We start from the raw sequence: 21441 nt of genomic DNA, 5'->3' as shown, positions 1-21441 counted from the left end.
TATAGTAGAAGATTATAGTTTTTGCGCGCCTGATTACAAGAAGGCAGATTGTGGTATCGGTGTCAGGGTAGGCTGGGATTGTACCCTTTCAAAAGTGTTACCACGGTGTGGAAAATTACAGCTTGACCAATTAGAGCAGGCTCAGTTTTAGTTTGATAATTTTGTACGGCCCTCGCAATATGTTATTAATATCAAAATGTCTACATGTTTCCCTAATGCGTGACATAAGTGTTTAACTTTGACCGTTGATCTGTGAACTTCTGCAAACTGAAGTGTAAACGGATACATAAGAACTTAAGAACGCCGGAAAAAGACTTTATTGAATACGTAGTACAACATTACTTTGTATTAACAACAGAACCATGTTTGTTTATGATTTTGTTAAGGAAAATTTAGAAATGAATGAGCAGACAGACTCATTAGTGTCTGGCAAAGTCCACACCACTTACAAGTAACTTTAAAACTCCATTTTGTAACAAACATTGCTTTATTCAGACCCAACACTCTTTAAACCCATTTTACAGAAATTGCAACAGGTTTCACGCAAAAGTAGAAATAACATGCCTTGTACAAATTAAATGAGCATCTTATTTCCTTTGGTACGACTGTCCTCGATATAAAGTGCTTCACAGAATTATGAACCTACGTGAGTAATGTTGTCCTTCCTCCTTTACTTTCATATCACAGTAAGTAAAGGGCGTAAACCTATAAGCCAGGATGAAGTTAAAGTGTGGATGTGTGGAGCTAACAAAAGCGGCTAAGATCTTGACATTTATATAAAGTTCTATTAACTTTCTGTTATGTACATTTAAGAGTTTCGTCTGAAATTCTGCTCTTTCCCCATCTTAAACACAAGCAAAGTTAACATAGTTACAGTAATTTCAACAGTGATCAGGCATATACAATTAATCCACCATAAAATCAGGGATAGCAATAATTTACATAAGTAAAGATAAGCCGCAGACGATTACTAACAGTTTGATAGTACAGTATGTACAAAGACAGCAGTGGTAATACTGGTCTTATTGATATCCTCTAGTCCTATCTCCGATCCTTCCTTTAAGCCCAACAAGCTGAAGAATTAATTAAGATAACGAAGTTTACTTCACTGAACCGTTCTATGGACAAGCAGTTTGGAATGTTTCTTTATTTAGCAGCAGGGAAGGGAAAAACCAAATTTTCTAATTCATCCTTGTGGGGAGAGGTTAGAGATGAGTCAATACCGTTCCCTTTCTTTTCAATAATGTCTGCTGTTAAACATTACGCCAACTTTCTAAGAAATCGCGATTATTTTTCCTTGGAATCCCTTCAATTATCTTATTTAACACTATTTGTATATTGCAATCGATGCATAATTAACTAATCTAAAAGAGTAACATTTTATTCCCTAACGCCAAATAGGTCTTTAAGAATTGTTTGTGTAGTTTGAGGTTTACTCAGTAGTCACTAATATTTACAATATTATACAATCTCTTTAATATGAAGACTGATTTTATACAGCTAGCTTCCCTTGTGAATCACAAGTGATCTAAGTATAACCATAGAGGCAGTAGAATGTTTTCTGAGAGAAAATTCACGAAAAAAAGCCAGAAATTAATCTGCTTATAAAGAAGCTAAAATTAAACAATTTTCTTCATAATCATAAGAATAAATGTACACATATGTATAAAAAAACATACATTTCACAATATGCTACAAGAATTCATGGCGCACACATCTGAGAACTTCTGAACAAAGGCACACGGATACTTCAACCCACAAATAGACAAGCTCCATACCTAGGGCCATCTAGTCCTAAAAGGAAAGACAATTTTATGTGACAGAGACTAAACGAGAAGGATCTGTTAAAGAGAGTTGTTTATAAGTTAAAGACAAATAATTTGGTTAACAAGGGATGGTATATTTTTCTACATAAATACTTAAACTTTTTAAGCACAGTGAAAGTACTTTTTTGTTAATTAAATCCCTTTTCAAGTTTGCATTACTCTTTCTTAACACTGCCTTATAGAAGCTTTAACAACATTTTCTAAACCTGTAGGATCAATGTAGTTAACTTACTGATTTCCAATTTCAGTTTCGATAATCTCTTTTGTCCTTTTTATCTATCTTCTGTCTGTAATTACGTGGTGGGGGGACCATGGCGGTGAAGTTGATGGCGGCGTACTCTGTTTCTGACACAGACTCATTAGCGACGTTATTAAACGTTGTTTTGTTCGAGAAGTCTAGGTCTCCATATACTAATCCATCTGAATTCTTCACCCCAGAAGTGGGCGCTGCCACCTGTAACAATAAAATAAATCAACTTTGTATTTGCTTAGTTTGCTGTTTGGCAGAACATGACTATAGAACCAGGCTGAAAGAAAGAAAGGTGAAGAAGGTGACGAATTAAAGTGAAGCATTTACGACACAAAAAAATAGATAATTATCTGTTACATATATATAATCCGTCGTTATTAAGGCGGAATAAGATACTAATGGCAATTTCTTGAGGAGTTTTGCCTTAGACGCAGACGACATTAGAAAGCCAGTAAATGATACAGAAAAGCGTATAAATCTAGAAACGCATCAGCAATTTATCTTTATTTATTTTACAATTTTGCAATAATATAGCACAAACAATTGATAAAAGAAAAGTGTGTTTTTCTCTTAGGGTAGGCCAAAATATTTCATGTGGATTTTTCAGATCTCAAAAGGGTCGTGACACTAACGCCTGAAATATAGAAGGGATAATTTTTTTATTATATCAAAGATGAGTCTCTTTAAAGTTGAAAAAGATAATAAACATATCTAAGATGTAACTCAATTTATTTACTGTATAGTTTGATATCTATGTATCACACGTTTTATGTGTACCACAAGTGATTAAAACTATGTCTTTGCAGAAATTCAAGCTGGGATGAACTAAGTTTTGCCAAGGACCTCTCTAGTTCATTGGACGTGAATGAGGCGCAAGGATTACCATTATTTCTGCTGAGGCGGAGACATCACCATCGTCAGCATCGTCAGCATCGCAATCGACATCATCTACGAAAGAGTCCAAATCAGCTTTAAGAGCACACCTCCCCCCTCATAACCGAATGCAAAAATACAAATTTGGTTTAACATGTAAAAGCTTGTTCAGTCAGAAATGGGGTTATTACTGCGATTTTAAGTCATCTTTATGTAAATTTTGTCCTCTATACATATTTCCTGTTTATTTCAAATATACTATTGAATAAAAATGAATAAGACGGAAATAAAAATTTAATATTTTTGTTTATGTAATTAGCAATAAGCAGTGGTGTGACTATTGCAACTTTTATGGTCAAATGAATCACACACTTTGATGACTGTATCAAGCCATGTAGTTATTTCTTTAAATCCACGTGAATTTGTGTCCAATTCAAGAGAGAAAGAGAGACTGTGTGACAGTGGGAGATGGAGAAAGAAAGAATGTATATTAGCAAAAGAAGAAAAGGGTGGTGATTTCAAACATATTGTAAACTAGCTCACAGGGAACAACACCATAAAATGTGGGGAAAATACAACGAATAAATAGATAACTAAAATAATTAAATATGCTCTGATAAAAATTGGACAGAAATAATCATAACTGAAAATAGAATGTAAAATTATTCTAGATGATAACTTTATCAAAGGTTTTTTTTTACCAAGCTTTTCTAGACGTTTTTTCGCTCGAACTTCGGTCGCAGAAGTATAAGTTTCTTCAACTGGTCCTGAAGAAGATTCACCTGGAGCACAAAATCTTTTACTGGTCTTATTTGTCACGTGTAAAAGAAATTGATAAAACTCGTTAGTGTTTGTTGGTGTGTAATTTCGTTCTCCTGTTTATCTTTTGTTTCGATTTTTTTAGACTGATTTTCTCTTTATTTTTTATGATTCCTTTTCTTAGTTCGCTGTTGTTAAAGGGAATGTGATCTGATGTGTAATATCTAAAGAACAAATAAATGGATTTTTATACTGCTTAATTGCTAGATTTGTTGACTTAATAACTAGTAGAGTTAGCATTGTCATTATTTTTATTTTTTTATTATTTTTTTTTTCCTTGATCATGGTATTTATATTCTCCAACCACTATTTATTATATGAAACTATTTAACGACAACTTACCTTTACTTCGCCCTTTCTTTTGGTTACGAACAGCTGAGGCTGACACGTAGGTGTGATTATGTAGATGACTGTCAGCTATTTAAAAAAGTAATAACCACGGCAGGACACAATTTTAACAAGAATTTTATTCCGTCAATTTACGTGCTAGAAATGCGAGTAAGATCTGACGCAGGAAATCGGTCACATGGTTTGTACTGACACCTTGTTCAGATATTACAGCACTACTAAAGTTCACTAAAAAGAAGCAAGTATTAGCTAGTATTGGTAGTAATACCGGCGATCATGTTATATCATGATGCAAAATCTTAAGCAGGGGCTCGAGCTCACGAGTCTTCAACGTCCAAAGAATACTGACGGTTTTCAGAACTTGGTTAAAATGGATTTTTAAACTAATTTCCTGCTACAGCAATTTTTAAAAAACCCAAAGAAATCGATGCAAAAAATACAATAAATATCAAACAAACGAACAAAACTTAACAAAGAGACCAAACACGTTCTTGAATTTGAAATCACTTACTTGAAATGTCTTCTGTAAAGCTGCCTCTTAAATCAGCACTTCTTTCTTCAAGGCTAGAATTTCGCACAAAATAAAACATTATTTTCTCGTAACGAAATAAGTAGAATACTCTGTCGGTTTTTTCAATCAGCTTTTGACACGAAACAATTTTATTTTTGTTAAGAAGCTTCTTTCTTTTCACATTAAAATACAAAAATTAAATTTACGTTGTTAGAAAGTTAAAATCCTAAAACTCAATGTCATTTATTAAGGAGCACACCACAAATTCAATTGAATGTAATATCCTTAAAGTTGACGAGTGTATTTCATTTTAACTAAATTACTTATGTTTATGTCCTTTACTTGGTGATACATCAAACTCTTATCAACTTTATCTAAATGGATCAACATTAAATATAAAACTGTTAGAATCATTATCTGCTTGAAAAACATTTACAATATTATTATGTGAAGATAGGAGAGAAAGAGTTTATAAAATGTTGATTTGATTTTATAGACAAAACTACACAAGAAATCAAAGAACTGAAAGAACTAATGTCACATAAGACTACACATACCTTGCTGAATTGCCTGACAAAAGATAGAAATGACAACATTTACTTTAAAAACTTACTTTACACAAATATATAAATGTAAAAAGTGAAAATGTTTCTTATTTTTAAAAGTTTCTATTCTTCTTCATACATGTATTACTTCATAGATAGAAATCTATATAATGTATAATCCATTTAGTACTTTTAATAGTAAACATGTACCTTTTACAATGCCACTAAGGCCTGTAGAACCAGAGAAAATCAAGTTTGCAAGAGTTTATTTAGCCTTTCACATAGCACAAAGCAGGTACATACAAAATCAAATTTATTAAAATGTTTATAATTTAATTTTAAGATCTTACCCTGATTTTCCTTTCTCTTTTTCCTTACCACAAGAGCAGCAACAATGACTAAAGCGATGATAATAACAATCAGCAAAACGGAGAAGGTAAAAATTAATGGACCCATCTTGCCATTCTTGTCTGTAAACAACGGGTCTTTTTCTGTGCCATCTTCTGTAAACAGATAAAGATCTTTTCGAGGAAAATAATTTCAAGTAATAAAGATCCCTTGTTAAAGGAAAATACTACATTCTGTTGTAAGTCTTTCATTGGAGCGTAGCAGAGCTAATGCAAATGTCCAACCTTTTAGGACAGTTAATTATATGTAAAAGCTACAAAAAACGCAGTACGCCATTTTTTATATTCTGTTCTGTATGCTTTCTATACTTGCTATAGTCTCTACTTCAATCGTAGTAGGTAAATATCTCTAGGGATAATGATTATTTTTACTGTATTTGAACTGACTCCTTACACACACATATATATATATAGCAATATAGCATGCTGTAAACTAAGTAAGAATATATTTCAGGTTTCCATGCTCGAGTTTTTGTTTCTATTCATCGGCCACAGAGTCTGTCTCTTGTTTACATTCACATTTGTAAATAAATAACAGTTGTTTAGTATACTCACCTAAGTATTTATTAAGGATTATTGTTATGTTGGCAGAACCCACTTCATTTTGATAGGTTAGTATCCACTCTTTGATGCTGCTGTTCTCGTTGCCAAGGTAAAAGCTTAAGACAAGATCAGGCGGCTCACCTCTTATGTCACAGCTCACCTGTCTTTCAGTGTTCTTGAGTGAAGACAATGATGTCAAGACACATTTACCTGTGGCTGAAGAGTAAGACTTTACGTGTAGTGTTATAGTTTGCTCATACGAAGAATTGTCAATTTTCACAGTGCTGTTAACAAACTGAGGAGGACCTGTGACAATTAAAAAAGTACAAAAATAACCTGTTGATGTAAATTGTTCACTTTACTTTTTAAGTCTATACTTCAAACTTATCTTTCTTCGAATGAAAATATTAAAACTAATCAATCACCAGCAGCACGTGCTGACTAATAAATCAACAACTACCTGATTGTATATCTGTGTGTGTGCGAATTTTACAGGAATGTTGTGAAATAATTTAACATGATTTCTAGACGACCCTCTAGATTAAATATTATTATATTTGTATCGAAGTGTCTCTAGGAGGAAATGAAAAGCGTGGATGATGAACTCGTCGATTATTAGATACTTTTAATGTTGTCGCATTAGAAAATGCACATGATTGTCTAAATAGAGAAAGTACAAACATTAGAACGTATCTTAAGTTACACACGATTAAAAACACATACATAACTAACAGCAAAATTAGGAATACTCACACTTGACAAGAAAAGACACAGACCGATTTTGTTTTGACCTCTCCCCTTCACAACTGATTCTTGGCCAGTCATCCTCACAATGTACTGTAAGTGACTGGTTGATGTATTTGTCTGTAGAAGGAGTGGCCATTTCAGCTCCACTTTTATTCAGCAAGTGAAAACGTGATGCTGGGTTCCCTTTCTCAAACGAGCAGAAAACGTTGACCTTTTGTCCATCATTCAACAGGTAAGTACCATTTGCCTCATGTCCATTTACAGTCAGGCTTTCGACTCTGGGTGGATCTGATTGCACACAGACACACACGTGCACGGTCGCGCACGCACACCTTGAATGTAATTTTTTATCTTCTCCTTTAAAAACTTACTACACATGCTGTATATATAAGTCAGCCTAAGAAGATGTTTTAAATAGGAATAATTCTTTGTTCTCTACTAGTAGAAAACTTTGTCGTTACAGTTGTGTCATTTCATGTTTCTGTTCTTTTGTCTTTTCAACAAAGATTTACATAAGTTGCAATCTAAGTTGTTAGCATGTCTGATCATTATGTACTTTATATTTATCTCGAAAATACTTTACACTTGAATAAGATTGTTTTCATATTTCTAAATTTCAAGTTAAAGACATCAATAATAGTGAGTTGTTGTACATGCACACAAATATAAGAAGGTACTAAATTTGATTAAACGAGTATGTGTTTTTTCGATATTAGGTGGAGCAAGATGTAACGATAAGTTAAGCAGCTCATTTCAATACTACTGTAGATGTAATAAAGAAATCTTGTTTTAAAAATGATTTATAACCAAACACTTGTACTCGATGAAAATGTAGCAGGAAAAAATAATCAGAAAACATGCAAGTGTTCTTCGGTAACATTATATGACATAAATGTCTTATCAACTAAGCTTATCTCTCTTTCTTTTTCTTTCTTTTCTCTTGGACTTCGAGCATTTGGATTATTAGTTTCTATTAGCAATGCTTCTAATTAGTTACAAAAATAATAAAATTTTATTTAAGTTTTTTGTTCAATACTTCTACTAGGTCAGATGCTTTTAGAATGTAATATCACTAAAAAAGAACTTTTCTTTATAAAAAGCATTTTACTGTCTGTTTTTTTTACAAATATAGTTTACATAAGAGATATATGAGAGTGATGTCCCCTGGCCCAACTGGCTGGAGGGGGAAGAGCTATGTTGTCTTTTGTGTTTTCTCTGACATCCTCCTGGTGTTGGACTTGTGCTTGTGTATAATTTTTGATGGGCCTGCCATCGTGTGTGTGGAGTGTAGTGCCTCTTCGCTTTGGTGACTGCAATTCTTTGCAATTCTTTGTCAACCTTCTGACTTGGCGATCGGCGGCACAGTTCAGTGAGCTTCATGTCCGTTGGATCGGTGAACTTTTGTGTGTGCTAGGGTCATTCGTCGTTCAGTAGGACTGGTGTCGTCTGTTGGATGTGCTATGTGCAGCTACATTTCGTATGAAATGCATTCCAGCTTTTATGACATGTTTGATTATTTGGCCTACGGATTGTGCTCGTATTGCGTGTAGACGCTGACCTTTGGCTTGGAGTACCGTCATTTTGTTCTGACGTCACAATATTTTACGTCATTTTATGTCATGTGTGAAGGCCTTCCCCTGTGTGACCCCGGGGTTTGCTTGCCTAGCGAGCACTGCAAGAATAGGGTCACTCTGCCATCCAGCCAGACATGTCGTCAGAGGCGACAAAGGTGGACACCTCACCTAGAGGTAAATTAGGTTGTGGTAGGGCTAACAACCCGACCATGTAAAAAAGTTACTGTTACACAAACCGCAAGCACAATAACTGTACATCTGGAGCCTCGACTGGAAGATCCCTCTTCGGAGAGGTTTATGACGCGTGCTGGTGAAAGCCCTCGGGAAGCCAGCTCACCGACCCATCTTCTCACGGCCAAGGCAAAAACCAGGATAGGGACCTGGAATATCACCACTACACATAACCTTTGTAGATTTTGAGAAGGCCTTTGACTCTGTAGACAGAGAAACCATCTGGAAACTGGTGCAGCACTACGGATTTCCACCAAAGTTCATTGCCATCATCCAGCAGTTGTATGAGAACTCGACATGCCGGGTGATACACAAGGATAAGCTGACTGACCCCTTCGCAGTGAGGACTGGAGTTCAGCAAGGTTGTCTGCTCTCACCGACAATCTTCCTGATCGTCATAGACTGGATCATGAGAAGAACAACTTCTAACAGCAACACGGGCGTTCAGTGGACCTTCGCCAGGCAGCTTGAGGATCTTGACTTTGCGGATGACATCAGCCTGTTGTCCCACAAGCAACAACACGCACAGACAAATCTCACTCGGCTCGCAGAAGAAGCAGCGATGACTGGCCTAACCATCAACATCAAGAAGACGGAGGTAATGTGGGTCAACACAAAGCAAGAAGCCCCACTCCACCTACATGGAGAATGTATTACAGAGTCTGACCGTTTCACCTACCTTGGAAGCATAGTCAGCAGCAAAGACGGAGGTACAGATGACGATGTCGAATAACATCTCTATGAAACAATACTTTTACGATGATTATTTTGGCGACTAATAAACTTGTTTGCTCATTAAATAAAAACAAAAATTTATTCGTTAATTATTTTGGTTAAATAAATTCTGCCTTGGTCTGAACTTCTTAAATAAGTAGAAGGTTTTAAAATAAATTTTGTCGTCTCTTTAAATTTAGGTGTGTACTCATAATTGTATCCTAAGCAACTTTCTAAATGACTCACTAAAATCCACCAAAGTTGTAATTGTGAGGGGTCTTAGTAGATAGATAAGCCAATCTACTTTCATTCGAAGAACTATCAGTGGACACTTATAAATTCAAGTGCATTCATTTAATTTTTTTTAATAGCTTAAAATTATTTCATAAATCCTTCGTCGTATTTGCATTCACTTGGTTAGAGATATACTGCCATTGCTGCGAATGACTGAAAATGTTTAAGGAAAACTAACTCTGCAAGTAATTGAAACTGATTAATAGACATGTACTTTGATAGACAAAGATACTTTATTCAAATTCACTATTTATATTTTGAACGTGATGTGCACTGATAAAGAGACAATGGTGAACAGTAAACAAGTCATTTTGACCAAAAACCACAGTGCTTGGCTATACCAGAGACGTTATACCCTAACGTTTCTTCTATACCTACCTCCACCAAAGTCGCCTTTACCCTTTAAGCCTTTGTACAAGGTTTATTCTAAAGAAAATCACGGTTATTCGCCATTGTTAGATTTTAACTGAACGTGTGCCTACATATTTAATGCGAACATCCAAATTAAAGAGTAAAGACGACAATTGCTTTAAAACGATTTAACCCAGCGGTTCTCAACCTTTTACTTGTGACGCCCCCCCCCCCCCCCCCCCCCTGACGAACAAAGGTACGTCCGCCCCCCTCCCCCCCCTTAGCCAGCAATGTAAGCTAATTTCACTAATACCTATATATAAGAAACTTTTTAAAATGACCACCTTCGCGCCCCCTTGTAAGCACGTCGTACCCCCCCCCCCCAGGGGAGCTCGCCCCACAATTTGAGAACTGCGGATTTAACCTGTTATCTCCCAGTGTCCTATTTAGAGAACTGTTAATTGCAGGGCTCTCCATCTGTTGTACCGAAGCAATAATCCAGGCCCCGTTTAGAGCAGACTGAGTTATCTGTAGTAATTCAGCGGATTTTAACTCATAATCATATTGATTTCGTGCTTAGTCATGCCAGATGATGGCATACACCAAGTAATTTAAAGTGTTAAAATGAAATAAAACTTGTGACTTTGTCATCATATATACACCTAACTGTTTTCATTGATTGTTTTTACAAAATCACACATTAACACCACATTACTTGAAAGCATATAGAGAAACATAAACAAAGAAAAACTTACATAAAACATAAAGTTTTAGTCCCTTTTTCATGGTTTTGATGTCATCAGAGTCTTTCCATGTCCAGGTCCACTCGATTTCATCGTGTGATCGGTTTAGTACCTTGTAAAGTCTTGCTGGACCTGCTGCACTGAGGCAACCAACAGACGTGCTTGTTATTTCGGTACAATGGTTTGTCTGAAATATTCTTCCATCATATTCCCAGCTGCCCACGTTCAGTTTGGTTTGTACCTCAACTCTATAGACTACATCAGACTTTTTACATCCTGAGTCGTTCAGCCAGAAAGTTAGATTGACCAAACTGCTTTCCGGAACAGAAAGGGTGTCTGTGTTAAAGTTGAGAAATTTCAAGAGGGGACCTGTAACAAATGCTAGAAATGTAGTGTATATATATATAATTTGGAAGAGACATTTTACATGCAGTTTAACGCATCAAATTATTAGTGTGGGTCTAGCAAAAGATTGTGTTAATTTGCATTTATCTGCAGTGTAACCCTGTGTCTAATGTCTCCAACAGAGACTTATATTTAAAATAGAAACACCTCTGTATTTATTGTTAATTGTTTCGCATACAGTTTCTGATCTAATAATACCCTAACTTTGTACTCGAGCATATTGTTTTTTGTTTCAAAATTATTTGTACCTTCAAAACTCAATAAAACGCTATCAAAGAAAGTAAATTCAAACTTACACTGCTGTGAAGAGTGTATTTTCGGTGACAGGAGTAATAGATAGAACAGCTGCAATGCTTTCTGCATGATGAAAGTAGATACTCATACTCTATGTTGTACGCTGACAGACATGAATTAGAGGACTGAGATGCGGAGTAACCAGGAGACGCGAGCAGATATCTTCTTCCTTGTTGGCAAGCTCTATGTGGACGATAATTGTGAGTCAAACATAGGATGTAAGTAAAAACATTAACCTGTTGTGATGCGAAAGAAACTAGACTGAGTATAAGTGAAGAAGCTAAGAAGCGAGAACAGATCGAAAAGAGAGAGAGGCATAGAAACTGAAAGGACAAATAAAGGCACAACGAGTTGCAGATTACTTATGCACAGCATGGGGTAAGCAAAATAAACTCCATTATAAAATATATTTTATGAAGTGGTTGCCTTGGAGAGGCGAATATTTGAAACTAAATAGCTTCATGAACACTGTGTGTGTGAGTTATTGAGGGAGGTGGGGAAGAGAATGAGAATACCTTATAACCAAATAAACGGTAGCTTGCACTAAGATGTATTTATGTATGCAATGGTAGTCAGCAGCTGCATATATACAAAGTGGAAGTACGACTTTCAAGAACCTGCACTCCTCCATGATAATGTTTTCTTTCTGAAAATAGTAGTGACGCAGTTGTGTCCCATTGATAAGTAAATGTAGGGAGATTATTTTGTTAAAGCATTTTTTAAAGTACTTTTCTTTCTCTGAAAAACTAAGTGGTTGTCACATAAACGAAAGGATAAGATTTTATTTGTCTTAAAAGAGTTAAAAAATTTCTGGTCTTTTATTCTATAATAAGCTGTGTGTATGTAGAAACAGGACCGCAGAAAATCTAAGAAAAACTATGACATCATCGCAGTTATTGAAGACTACTTTTAAATACCAGTAGTACACTAAAAATAATACTGTTTGAAAATGCATATTATTGTGTTATTATTGTGCTACTATGCCTGTTATTATTCATATTATTTGGTATTATTCTGTAATACGTAGCATTTGAACAAAGGAGGCCAGCTGTCGACGCTATAAGGCTTAAGCCACATAGGCCAGCCTCGCTTTCAGGAATCAGGTTTACCAGGAAGGAGAAAAGGTTGTAGTACAAATTTAGAATTACAAGTAACAAGTATTGTGTTTAGTATTTTAGTGACTACGAGTGTAAATAAGTTAGGTAAAGAGTAGTCAGGAATCCTGGTGTTAAAGCATGGCGTTAGTTTTCTATTTTATCTCCGTGTCTTTGATACTCGTGAAAGTCATTTACGGTAAGTGCTGTTTTGATATATTATTGTGTGTGCATTGAAGTATGTTAATTTGGTCCTTCAGCTAACTAAAAGTAAGCAATAAACTGCAGAGTATGTTGTCCATAGAACGCTCAAAGAACGAGGAACTGAGTAAAATAGTGAAAATATTCGGAAAGAAGTTAAGGAGGAATCACCACAAGTACACACTTCTCACCGGTTGATCCGGTCACAAACGTGTCATATGATATGGGTACTTACCAAGATCTTTCAAAATGTTCAAAGCCTTGACAACCACAATAACAATGATCAACTTTATTTTTCCAAGTGGGGAATGTGAACATGGGAAGGTGCTCTAGTAACAAAGTAAAAGTAAGAAATGAAAGTAAGAATAAAGCCTCACCAAGATAGAAGAGCCATAGCTGTACATTTTAGTTGTGGTAACACACTACCACTTCTTTTATAACTAGAAAAACTGATACAGATTTCTGTTTTTAATGTGTGTGCACTGATGGCCTATACAAAGGTGTAGGGAAATGCAACAAATCTAAAAGTAGACAAAACAGAGGCCTGAGCAGTCAGCAAACAAAGGTATGACACCAAAGGAAATCCATAAGGATTCGATACAGACACTTGCTGAGGACTCCTTATGCAACTGTGAAGTAGTGGGCATCTGAATTCAAGCGGGGCAGAGTCCTCGCTCAGGTCCTTGGTCAAAACCCTCAACCACAGACGATCAAGTTAATGGCATTTGCTGTGTGTTTTGTATGGCAGACGTCTTGCTGTTCAGCAGTTAGCTAAGTCTATAAGCTTCAGTTATGGTTTAGTACACACTGTTTTAAGTAAGATCTTGGGGATGAACAAGGTATCTAAAAGATTGGTTTCAAGAATGCGGAAACTAAAGGAAAAGCCGCAAAAGGGTTGACATTTTCAGAGGTAACACAATTAAAGGAAGCAGTCAAGCGGAAATGTAGAGGAAAGCTGAGATCAGATGTTTGTTCTGGTCAGGTTGCAGTAGGTGAAACACTCAACTGTGATTTTGAATTACTACCCCATCCACCATACTTAGCAGATTTAGCTCCATCTGACTTTAACCTGTTTCCTAAACTCAAATCCTACTTACGTGGTCGCCATTTTAGAAACAATTATATTTTCATATAATTATGCTGTGGGGGAGTTTTTGAAACTCAGCTAGGCCACTTTCTGCTATGATGGAGTTGCAATGTTCGAACATCGCTGGCCCAAGTGCATTGATGTCAAGGGAACTATATTGAAAAATTGTTAAAAACTGTCTTGTTTCTTCTGAGTGAGGCTTAGAAGGCTTTGAACAACCCTATTACTGTTGCTTTCAATTGTCATTGTGCTATTTGGTGTGTTTTTAGGAGAGGACAACAGTTGTGATGTCTTCAAAAATGGCACATGCATCCATACAATAGACGTCAGGTTCAGCAGCGATCTCAAAACTGTCACTGTACTACAGGAGGACTTGAGTGGAAAAACTGGTATTGTAGTTTATTGTGTTTTGTAGTTTTTGTAGTTCCATATTTTGGCATAGATGCAGTACGTCATGTTTTTCTTCAACATAGATATGTGTATATTTTATAACCTGATATCAGCAGGAATTATTCATGACATCTACACGGTATTGTTGTGTGGTTAGTTGTATTTGGTGACAGATCATAAGAAATCAAACTCACGAATAGGAAACAAAGAGGTCTTGTTGTATATTCGCGCGACAAGTCGTTGTAACGCCCCTCTATCATTTGAATATTTCTACACCTGTGTAATTAGATGTACAGCGCTTTAGGCCTGAATGGTGCAGAGTATTGGCTCTATATACATGTTACATCATGATTATGATTAGTTATATAACAAAAGAGAAATTGCTTGTGGCTTGAAAAATAGTTGAGAACTGTCTTCTATATTTTACTGTTAACATAAAATCCCACTGAAACCTCAGAAAGGTAGTGTTCTTGTTAACAGTTACATGTCGAAAGTAGAATAGAAAGTAGCTCAAAAGCGGAACTCACTGTCCATTGTCGCTATCTGTTTCAGAGACTATTGCTGTGTGCGACTGGGTGGGATTCTTTTCATGTATTACTAAGACAGGCATTACCTCTAATGTCGTGTCTAGAACTGAAATTCATTTTAGCCCAGAGTCTGTTACACAGTGTCTAAATGGCAAATTTACCCTTGGAGCTACCGGCCACGGAACGTTCCCTTGCGTTGAAAAATCAGATAAAAGTATGTTGTTGTGGTTTTTTTTTTTTTGAATCAATGTTAAATTGAGTAAAATCAAGTTGTTTCGGTGGAATTTGTAACTGTACATGGTATTATTTTTGTTATACATTTTTATAAGTGTTAATTTGTGTAAATATTAGGTGACGTGGGCTCTTGTTAATCGAATTTAAATGCGAGTTCACTAAATATTATGGGATCTGGGAATTTATATACGGTGTTGCCTTTTGAATGGGTCCTCTTAAAATGTATGATGATTTAATTTAACCCATTTCATTTTTCAGAATCGTTACACTTAAATTGATATTTATCTTTTACAAATTTTGAAAACTTATTTTCTTAAAATTGCTTATCTGCTTTTGTCAGTTGTAACAAAATGCAAGTACTCCTCACGAAAGTTGTAAAAACCTACCACATATTCTTTTTCATGTAGTATATTCAACGCTCACTTGTATAATGCCACTGAATACTTGTTTCTGAACAATTTAGTGGTTACTTTTTCAGTCTTCCATACTTCCAAGTGATTTTAAAACAGAATGCACTGAACTAGTAAGGTAAGCTAGTATGAGAGAGTTAAAAATGGAACTTATATTCCACATAGTGATTTTTTTTAATTTATTTATTTTTTAAATTTTTTTTTTTTTTTTATATATATATATAAGCCAGTTGTTTTACCACGTCTTGTAATTTCTCCTAGTGAGATAATAAAGTTCAATTGAATTGAATTGAATGTTTTCATCAATAGGTGAACTTAAAAACTTTGAATCTGAATCAAACACAGACAACGATGAACGAACTCCGACTCACAATCCGCCTCAGACAGGTGAATATACCATCTTTGTTTGCATGATTGGTGAGTACGAGGCTGCGCGTGACTGGCATGACATCTCTTGTACTTCACAAATGTTTCTTGTTATACGTGGTCGTAATTATAGCTGCTATGATGTTTGTGACTGTGTGTTCATTATTGACCGCGTTTAGTTTCCGATGCGTTTTTGTGACCGACCGTAAGAATTATTTTATTTATCAACAATTCTCTAGTGTCAGCCATTACTTGTTCAGTCTCAATGTTCAGTATATACGGAAACCAAAGAACCACTCATCGTGTTATACCTTGCCAGAAAGCCCGCAATCTGTATATTCAACTTCTTTAAAGAACACTTCAAATATTAAGCAATCAAAAGATTTGTTTGCAAAAGTTTAGGAGTAAACAGACCCTGTCGGTCATCTTGACGCTAATCTTTGAACCCGCTTTTCTCAAAATGGCCGCCACCGTACTTTCACACTTCAAACGTTTATAACTCACTCAATGTTAAGGCTAGAAGAACAACTTTTGTATCAAACGAAAGTTCAGAACTTCTACTTTGCTAAAATATGCAATTTGGCAAATCTCAAACTTCCAACATAAGACTTATTTCGTCGTGGAGGGTTACAGATTCTGTAGGTGAGCTAATAAATAGCCCCAAAAAACTATTAAAGCCGTTCAGCCTTGAGCACAGTTTTTTTTATTGATTTGTGCAGAATTTTCCTAGGTATCATCCTTATTATCTGGCATTCTCTGCACAACAATGTTGTATGTTATACTGCGTGCCTCTGTATCGGTCTGTCATTGTGATTTTCTGTGATTGCTTATGTACTTACATATTTTTGTGACATAGACATTATTTGTGACTTGAATTTGTTCGCACTCCTCAGATGATCGAGAGTCATCTTCATTATTGACTATTGCAATTAGCATATCTGTTATCATCTCGGTAGCCATTACGGCTGTTGTTATCATGGTCATCGTCAGGAGAAAGCGGTATGTTACACTTTTTTTTAACTGTACACTGGGAAAAAAAATGTTGGATAGTTGGGTGATTAACAGGGTTGTCCATGGGACATATTTTTCTATCCCATCCCGTCCCGTCCCATGGCAATTTATGCCTGTCCCATCCCGTCCCATCCCACGGGACGTTTCCCATGGGGATTCCCATGGTATTAACAATCCTAATGGACAACACTGAAAACCACTTTTCGCTTTTGTTCTATAATTCCTGCTACTCACATACAATAGATGATTCAGAGGAAAGATTTAAATCCTTGATGAATGAAATAACAGTAAATTTATTTTGCAATATCAAGTATCGACTACCATGGGAAATACAAATGTGTGCTGTCCCATCCCATCCCATGGGACGTTTCCCATGGGATTCCCATTCCTATGGACAACACTGGTGATTAACTTATTGACTAACAAAGCTTGTTCAATTACTGTGATAAAAAAGGGATTAGCTTGCTCGATAAATGTTTCGATGGATAGCAAGTAAAACAGTTTAGTTATTAAATGATTGCATGACCAAATATTTCCCAATATGGATAAACCATAAATGATTGGTTGATACTAGATTCATTGTGGACTTAATTGGCTTATGCGAATTGATCTGAGAATAGATTGCATGATTGACTGATTTAAATTATTATTTCTTTGATTGGGTTTTAAATGGTAAAGGGTCACTTTAGCATATATTCTATTATCTAGTTAGATTGATAATGATTAAGCTGATTATATTACTATTTGGATGATTTGAAGATTGATTGACTGATTTTTGCTCACAAGGATGGCTTTCAAGAGACAAAATCCCACACAAAGCCAAGAATCATTGATGAAAAAGCCAGAACAACCACAGGTCTGATCTTATCGCCTGGACCGTAAGTAATACTTCTTTAGTCATTTTAATTTGTAAATTATACTAGTTCCCCGTCAGGGTTTGACTTACGTATGAACATTCACAAATATTATTATTAGCAGTAATATCTTAGCTTTAACGATTTTGCGACATTGCAAAAAAACGTCGAGTTTTTTTTCCCCCGAAATAATATACATTTATGAATTGCACGTTCACAATGTTTTAGTAAGGAAAATGTGTTGTTTCAATTGCACAAAACACAATTTACAGCAAATTATAAGTGGCGAAATATTACAACCATTGTGACATCTTAAATCTCTTATCTTTTAAGTTAATGACATACCTTTAAATCTACATTCTGTATATTTCTTAGAATTTTTACTACTTGATTTTTTCGGATCATTTAAAGCCGACCGTGAAACGTGAAAAAACATCATCTAGAGTGAGTGCAGGGAGAAGGAAAGTTTAGCTCTTCCTTTCATCTGAGTCTTACATACACTACACACTTATTGTTCGACACGATAAACCTGTTGAGACCGTCGACACCTTCACGTACCTAGGCGCATGCGACGCACACCCGCATTTTCGTATGGCATGACATGTTGAGACGTATTTACCAACCTTAGCTAAGGGTAGGACTTAGGGAAGGAGTTTTGTTGAGCCACCTGGTGATGGATGAACGAATGTGCTGTTTTCTCCGCAGGCTCTAAATCTCCCTCTCCGTCTCCGTTTACGTCCATCCATATGTCTACGTCCACCTCTACGTCAACGTCTATGTCTACGTTTGCATCTTCATTTTCACCTAAATCTTCGTCTGAGGTATAGCCTCACCGTCGCTTATGGGCGACAAAACTTGTAAAATGGTGCACCACCTTCAGAACAGTGCCCTTGGAACTACCATCGCAACAAACCTTACACCTGGATTCCAAGGCTTTCTCGGGATATTTTGTTAGAAAAGTGTTTTTCTGAAAGGACAGAGACATAAACAGAGCCCGGGTGAAAATGTTAAACTCAAAATGGCGGTAAGTTGCTATTAATTTTTGTCTCTATGTCAACATTCTGACTGGCATCTGTGGATACAGTCACTTGGTTGGCAACTCTGGGCCCCACACCTTGAGAAACCCCCTTCCCATACCGCTGCCGACGACCCCTCTCCCCCGGCCCCCCACTCCACGGGACTACTACTGCTCGTACAAATGCCAACCAGCCCATAATCAGCTGCAAAATCTCCCACCCCCATTCCACAGAAATTCAGCCTAACCATGGTGTTGAACTCTCCTGCAGTATAACGGAGATAAATTGCCACCTAAGCTGAGTTCCACGGGAGTTGTTTGAGACGATCACAACAAATCTCTTCGAGGAAATCACCATCCCGCGCACATCTCTCCTTAAACTGAAGGAGCAGATTCAGTGCCGTGATGCAGTGTTTCACACTCCAGCATTACGCCCTGGTACAGCATCAGGAACCACAGATTCCAACCCCCTTCCTGGACCCCTCGTCGTACCCAAACTCTCTACAACCCCCCTCCTCGCCACAGGCTACCCCATATCTCCCACTCAAAGCCAGAACAATCATCCAACAAAACGAATACTAGACGACCAATGTACTCAGAGGTAGTGGCAAAGCAAAATCAACCGACCAACCACCGGCAGGATGACGCTGACCACCCCTCCAAATGATCCCCCAGCTTGGAATCTCCAGATCCTGTTACCTTCAGTCCTGGACTTACTGGCAAAACATCTTCTACTGTAGTTGCCTATCTAGTGAGACTATAGCCCCATCTCCATTGATCGAAGATATCAATGTACATAAGATTGTACATTATCGAGTTAATTGGTGTTTGAAGACGTTCTCCGGTCTCCAGACCATCACTCATCACTGTTTTAATCAGCTACATAAGAGTGTGATGATCTCTTTGCCTTCCTTCCTAACCCTAACCTACCAACTCTGTGGACACACTTGGTATTAATTGACTGCTTTTTTTTCTTCGTACTTTCACTTGCTAGATTATATTTGTTTGCTAAATTCTTTCCCTACTAAAAGCTTAGGTCCTGGAATTTCTAATTATTTTCATAGTCCTTAATTACTTCATTTACATAGTTTATTTTTTTCTCCATAAAGAGGGATGGGTAAATTGCAAAAAAGCATTGTCTTGCTTATTTTAATTCTAGCCGCACAGGACCAGAGAGTACACTGAAACTGTGGGGAAGATTGATCAGTTCAGTTTTTCACAATTTGTTCATAATGACAGTACATTACTTAGACCTATACATGCTTTCTTCCTTCATCACCCTTGCAATTACTTCAGCAGTACCTTTCTCCCCACCCTAGGACAATAGCTAGTCAAAATTTCCTGAGAGCAAATTCGTAAAGAGACACGAAGAGACAAGGCACATATAATTGATAGTCAAATCGGGTGATGAGGCAAAAAAGTATGCAAGATCCAGTTTATGGGCAGATTTTTGTGCTTTTGAATTTGTACATAAAGTATATATACACACACACATAAAAATATATAAGTATATATGTATATGGTAAAGATGAGATTATGTGCGGTTTTAGTGGATACAGTGAAAGTGTGTTGGTGAGAAGAGCTGCCAAAATGGAACACTGCAACCTTTGACATCGGGAGAATGGTCCTTGATCTTACACCTAGTCATATATACTCAAGGCTTTCAAGTGTTTACAGAATAATCAAACAGTGATTCTGCTTAGGTTCTTGGAATATTCAGTGCGAGAGAGCGCATGACAACGATTAAATTTATTTCTCCCAGTGGGCAATATGACCATGGAAAGGTGCTCTAGTTAAAAAAGTAAAACAATAAAATAAGAATAAAGTTTGTTACAAGGTGCAGCGGTAAAAGGTGTTAACATGAAAAATATTAGAAATGAAAAAAGAAGGCAAGGGAAATTAGAGATATATACTATAAAACAAACAACAAACTTACATCAAGAATAATCATGTGCTCAGCTACACCATCACACACACACCACTGACACTTCATCTGAGGTTGAGCAGCTGGACCGCAGATGGTACAAACGATTGTAGGTGTCTGTTACTTTTGCATGTTGGCATGGAATAGCGTTTACATTAGCTTAATAATACAATTTTTCTTCGTTTGTACATGTTAGGGTATTGACAAAATGCGTGCAGCTTTCCTATTTTCTGGTCACAGAAAGAAGCTAAATTCCTCTGTTTGATACACATTATCTTAGACATACGTGACAAAAAGATGTTGGATGTTAAATAAACTGGTTTGCTTTAAAATATCTTGATTTCAAAAGACTCATTTTCTTGGAGAGGTTGGCACCATAGATTGGACCCAAAACAAACCATGGACGACGACATAGGCGCCTGGGACTGATGCTTTGTCGCTCAAATCTACTACGGAAAACAACTACCATCTTACTTTTCACCGTAACACAAGACATACATTCATTTTAGTCTTTTCTTTCTTCTGTATGTTTACAATGACGTCGCAGTTATTTAAAATTATGAAACGAAAATACATGATGATTCATACATTTGGAAAAAGGTAAACAGACAATACATGACTAGGGTGATATTTCCAGCCATCATCCTGGCTGTACTCATTTTTTCTTCCTACTCTTTCTGTTTCGTAATACACATGCAATGCAGAGGTAGCGACTTCTAAAAATCGAAAAAAGAGAGACTAGGCCCATGAGCAGAGTGACTCATTCGTCACAGGTTTACTAAAGGAAGTGTTGCCTATGAGCGGCATGTAAACTGTACAAAATCTATAACACGGGCTGCCTCTCCATGTTCAC

The 21441-nt window shown here is 36.4% G+C and overlaps 2 protein-coding genes across 4 annotated transcripts; one reads left to right on the top strand and one right to left on the bottom strand.

Annotated features, from left to right (window-relative positions):
• Positions 1-468: 468 nt before the first annotated feature.
• Positions 469-11818, bottom strand: LOC112568520. Of its 3 annotated transcripts, XM_025245831.1 has the most exons (12): positions 11478-11815; positions 10789-11145; positions 6876-7157; positions 6135-6428; positions 5523-5675; positions 5185-5197; positions 4628-4680; positions 4111-4185; positions 3651-3731; positions 2960-3024; positions 2059-2280; positions 469-1794 (listed from the first exon to the last, which is right to left on the bottom strand). In XM_025245831.1, exons 1-11 carry the CDS (start codon positions 11542-11544, stop codon positions 2071-2073), a joined length of 1650 nt encoding a protein of 549 aa, XP_025101616.1. In that variant the 5' UTR covers positions 11545-11815; the 3' UTR covers positions 469-1794; positions 2059-2070. The 3 variants fall into 3 exon arrangements, with proteins under 3 accessions (XP_025101616.1, XP_025101617.1, XP_025101615.1); XM_025245832.1 differs by having other exon boundaries at positions 469-2280; positions 6135-6338; positions 11478-11818; XM_025245830.1 differs by having other exon boundaries at positions 469-2280; positions 11478-11814.
• Positions 11819-12547: 729 nt separating this feature from the next.
• On the top strand, positions 12548-20922 carry LOC112568560. Its single transcript, XM_025245890.1, has 7 exons — positions 12548-12768; positions 14127-14246; positions 14800-14988; positions 15728-15805; positions 16678-16783; positions 17582-17673; positions 18355-20922. Exons 1-6 carry the CDS (start codon positions 12711-12713, stop codon positions 17655-17657), a joined length of 627 nt encoding a protein of 208 aa, XP_025101675.1. The 5' UTR covers positions 12548-12710; the 3' UTR covers positions 17658-17673; positions 18355-20922.
• Positions 20923-21441: the final 519 nt, after the last annotated feature.

The sequence above is a fragment of the Pomacea canaliculata genome, linkage group LG7 (assembly GCF_003073045.1).
Source record: "Pomacea canaliculata isolate SZHN2017 linkage group LG7, ASM307304v1, whole genome shotgun sequence".
NCBI classification, from domain to species: Eukaryota; Metazoa; Mollusca; class Gastropoda; order Architaenioglossa; family Ampullariidae; genus Pomacea; species Pomacea canaliculata.
This window is presented reverse-complemented; position numbering and strand designations above follow the sequence as displayed.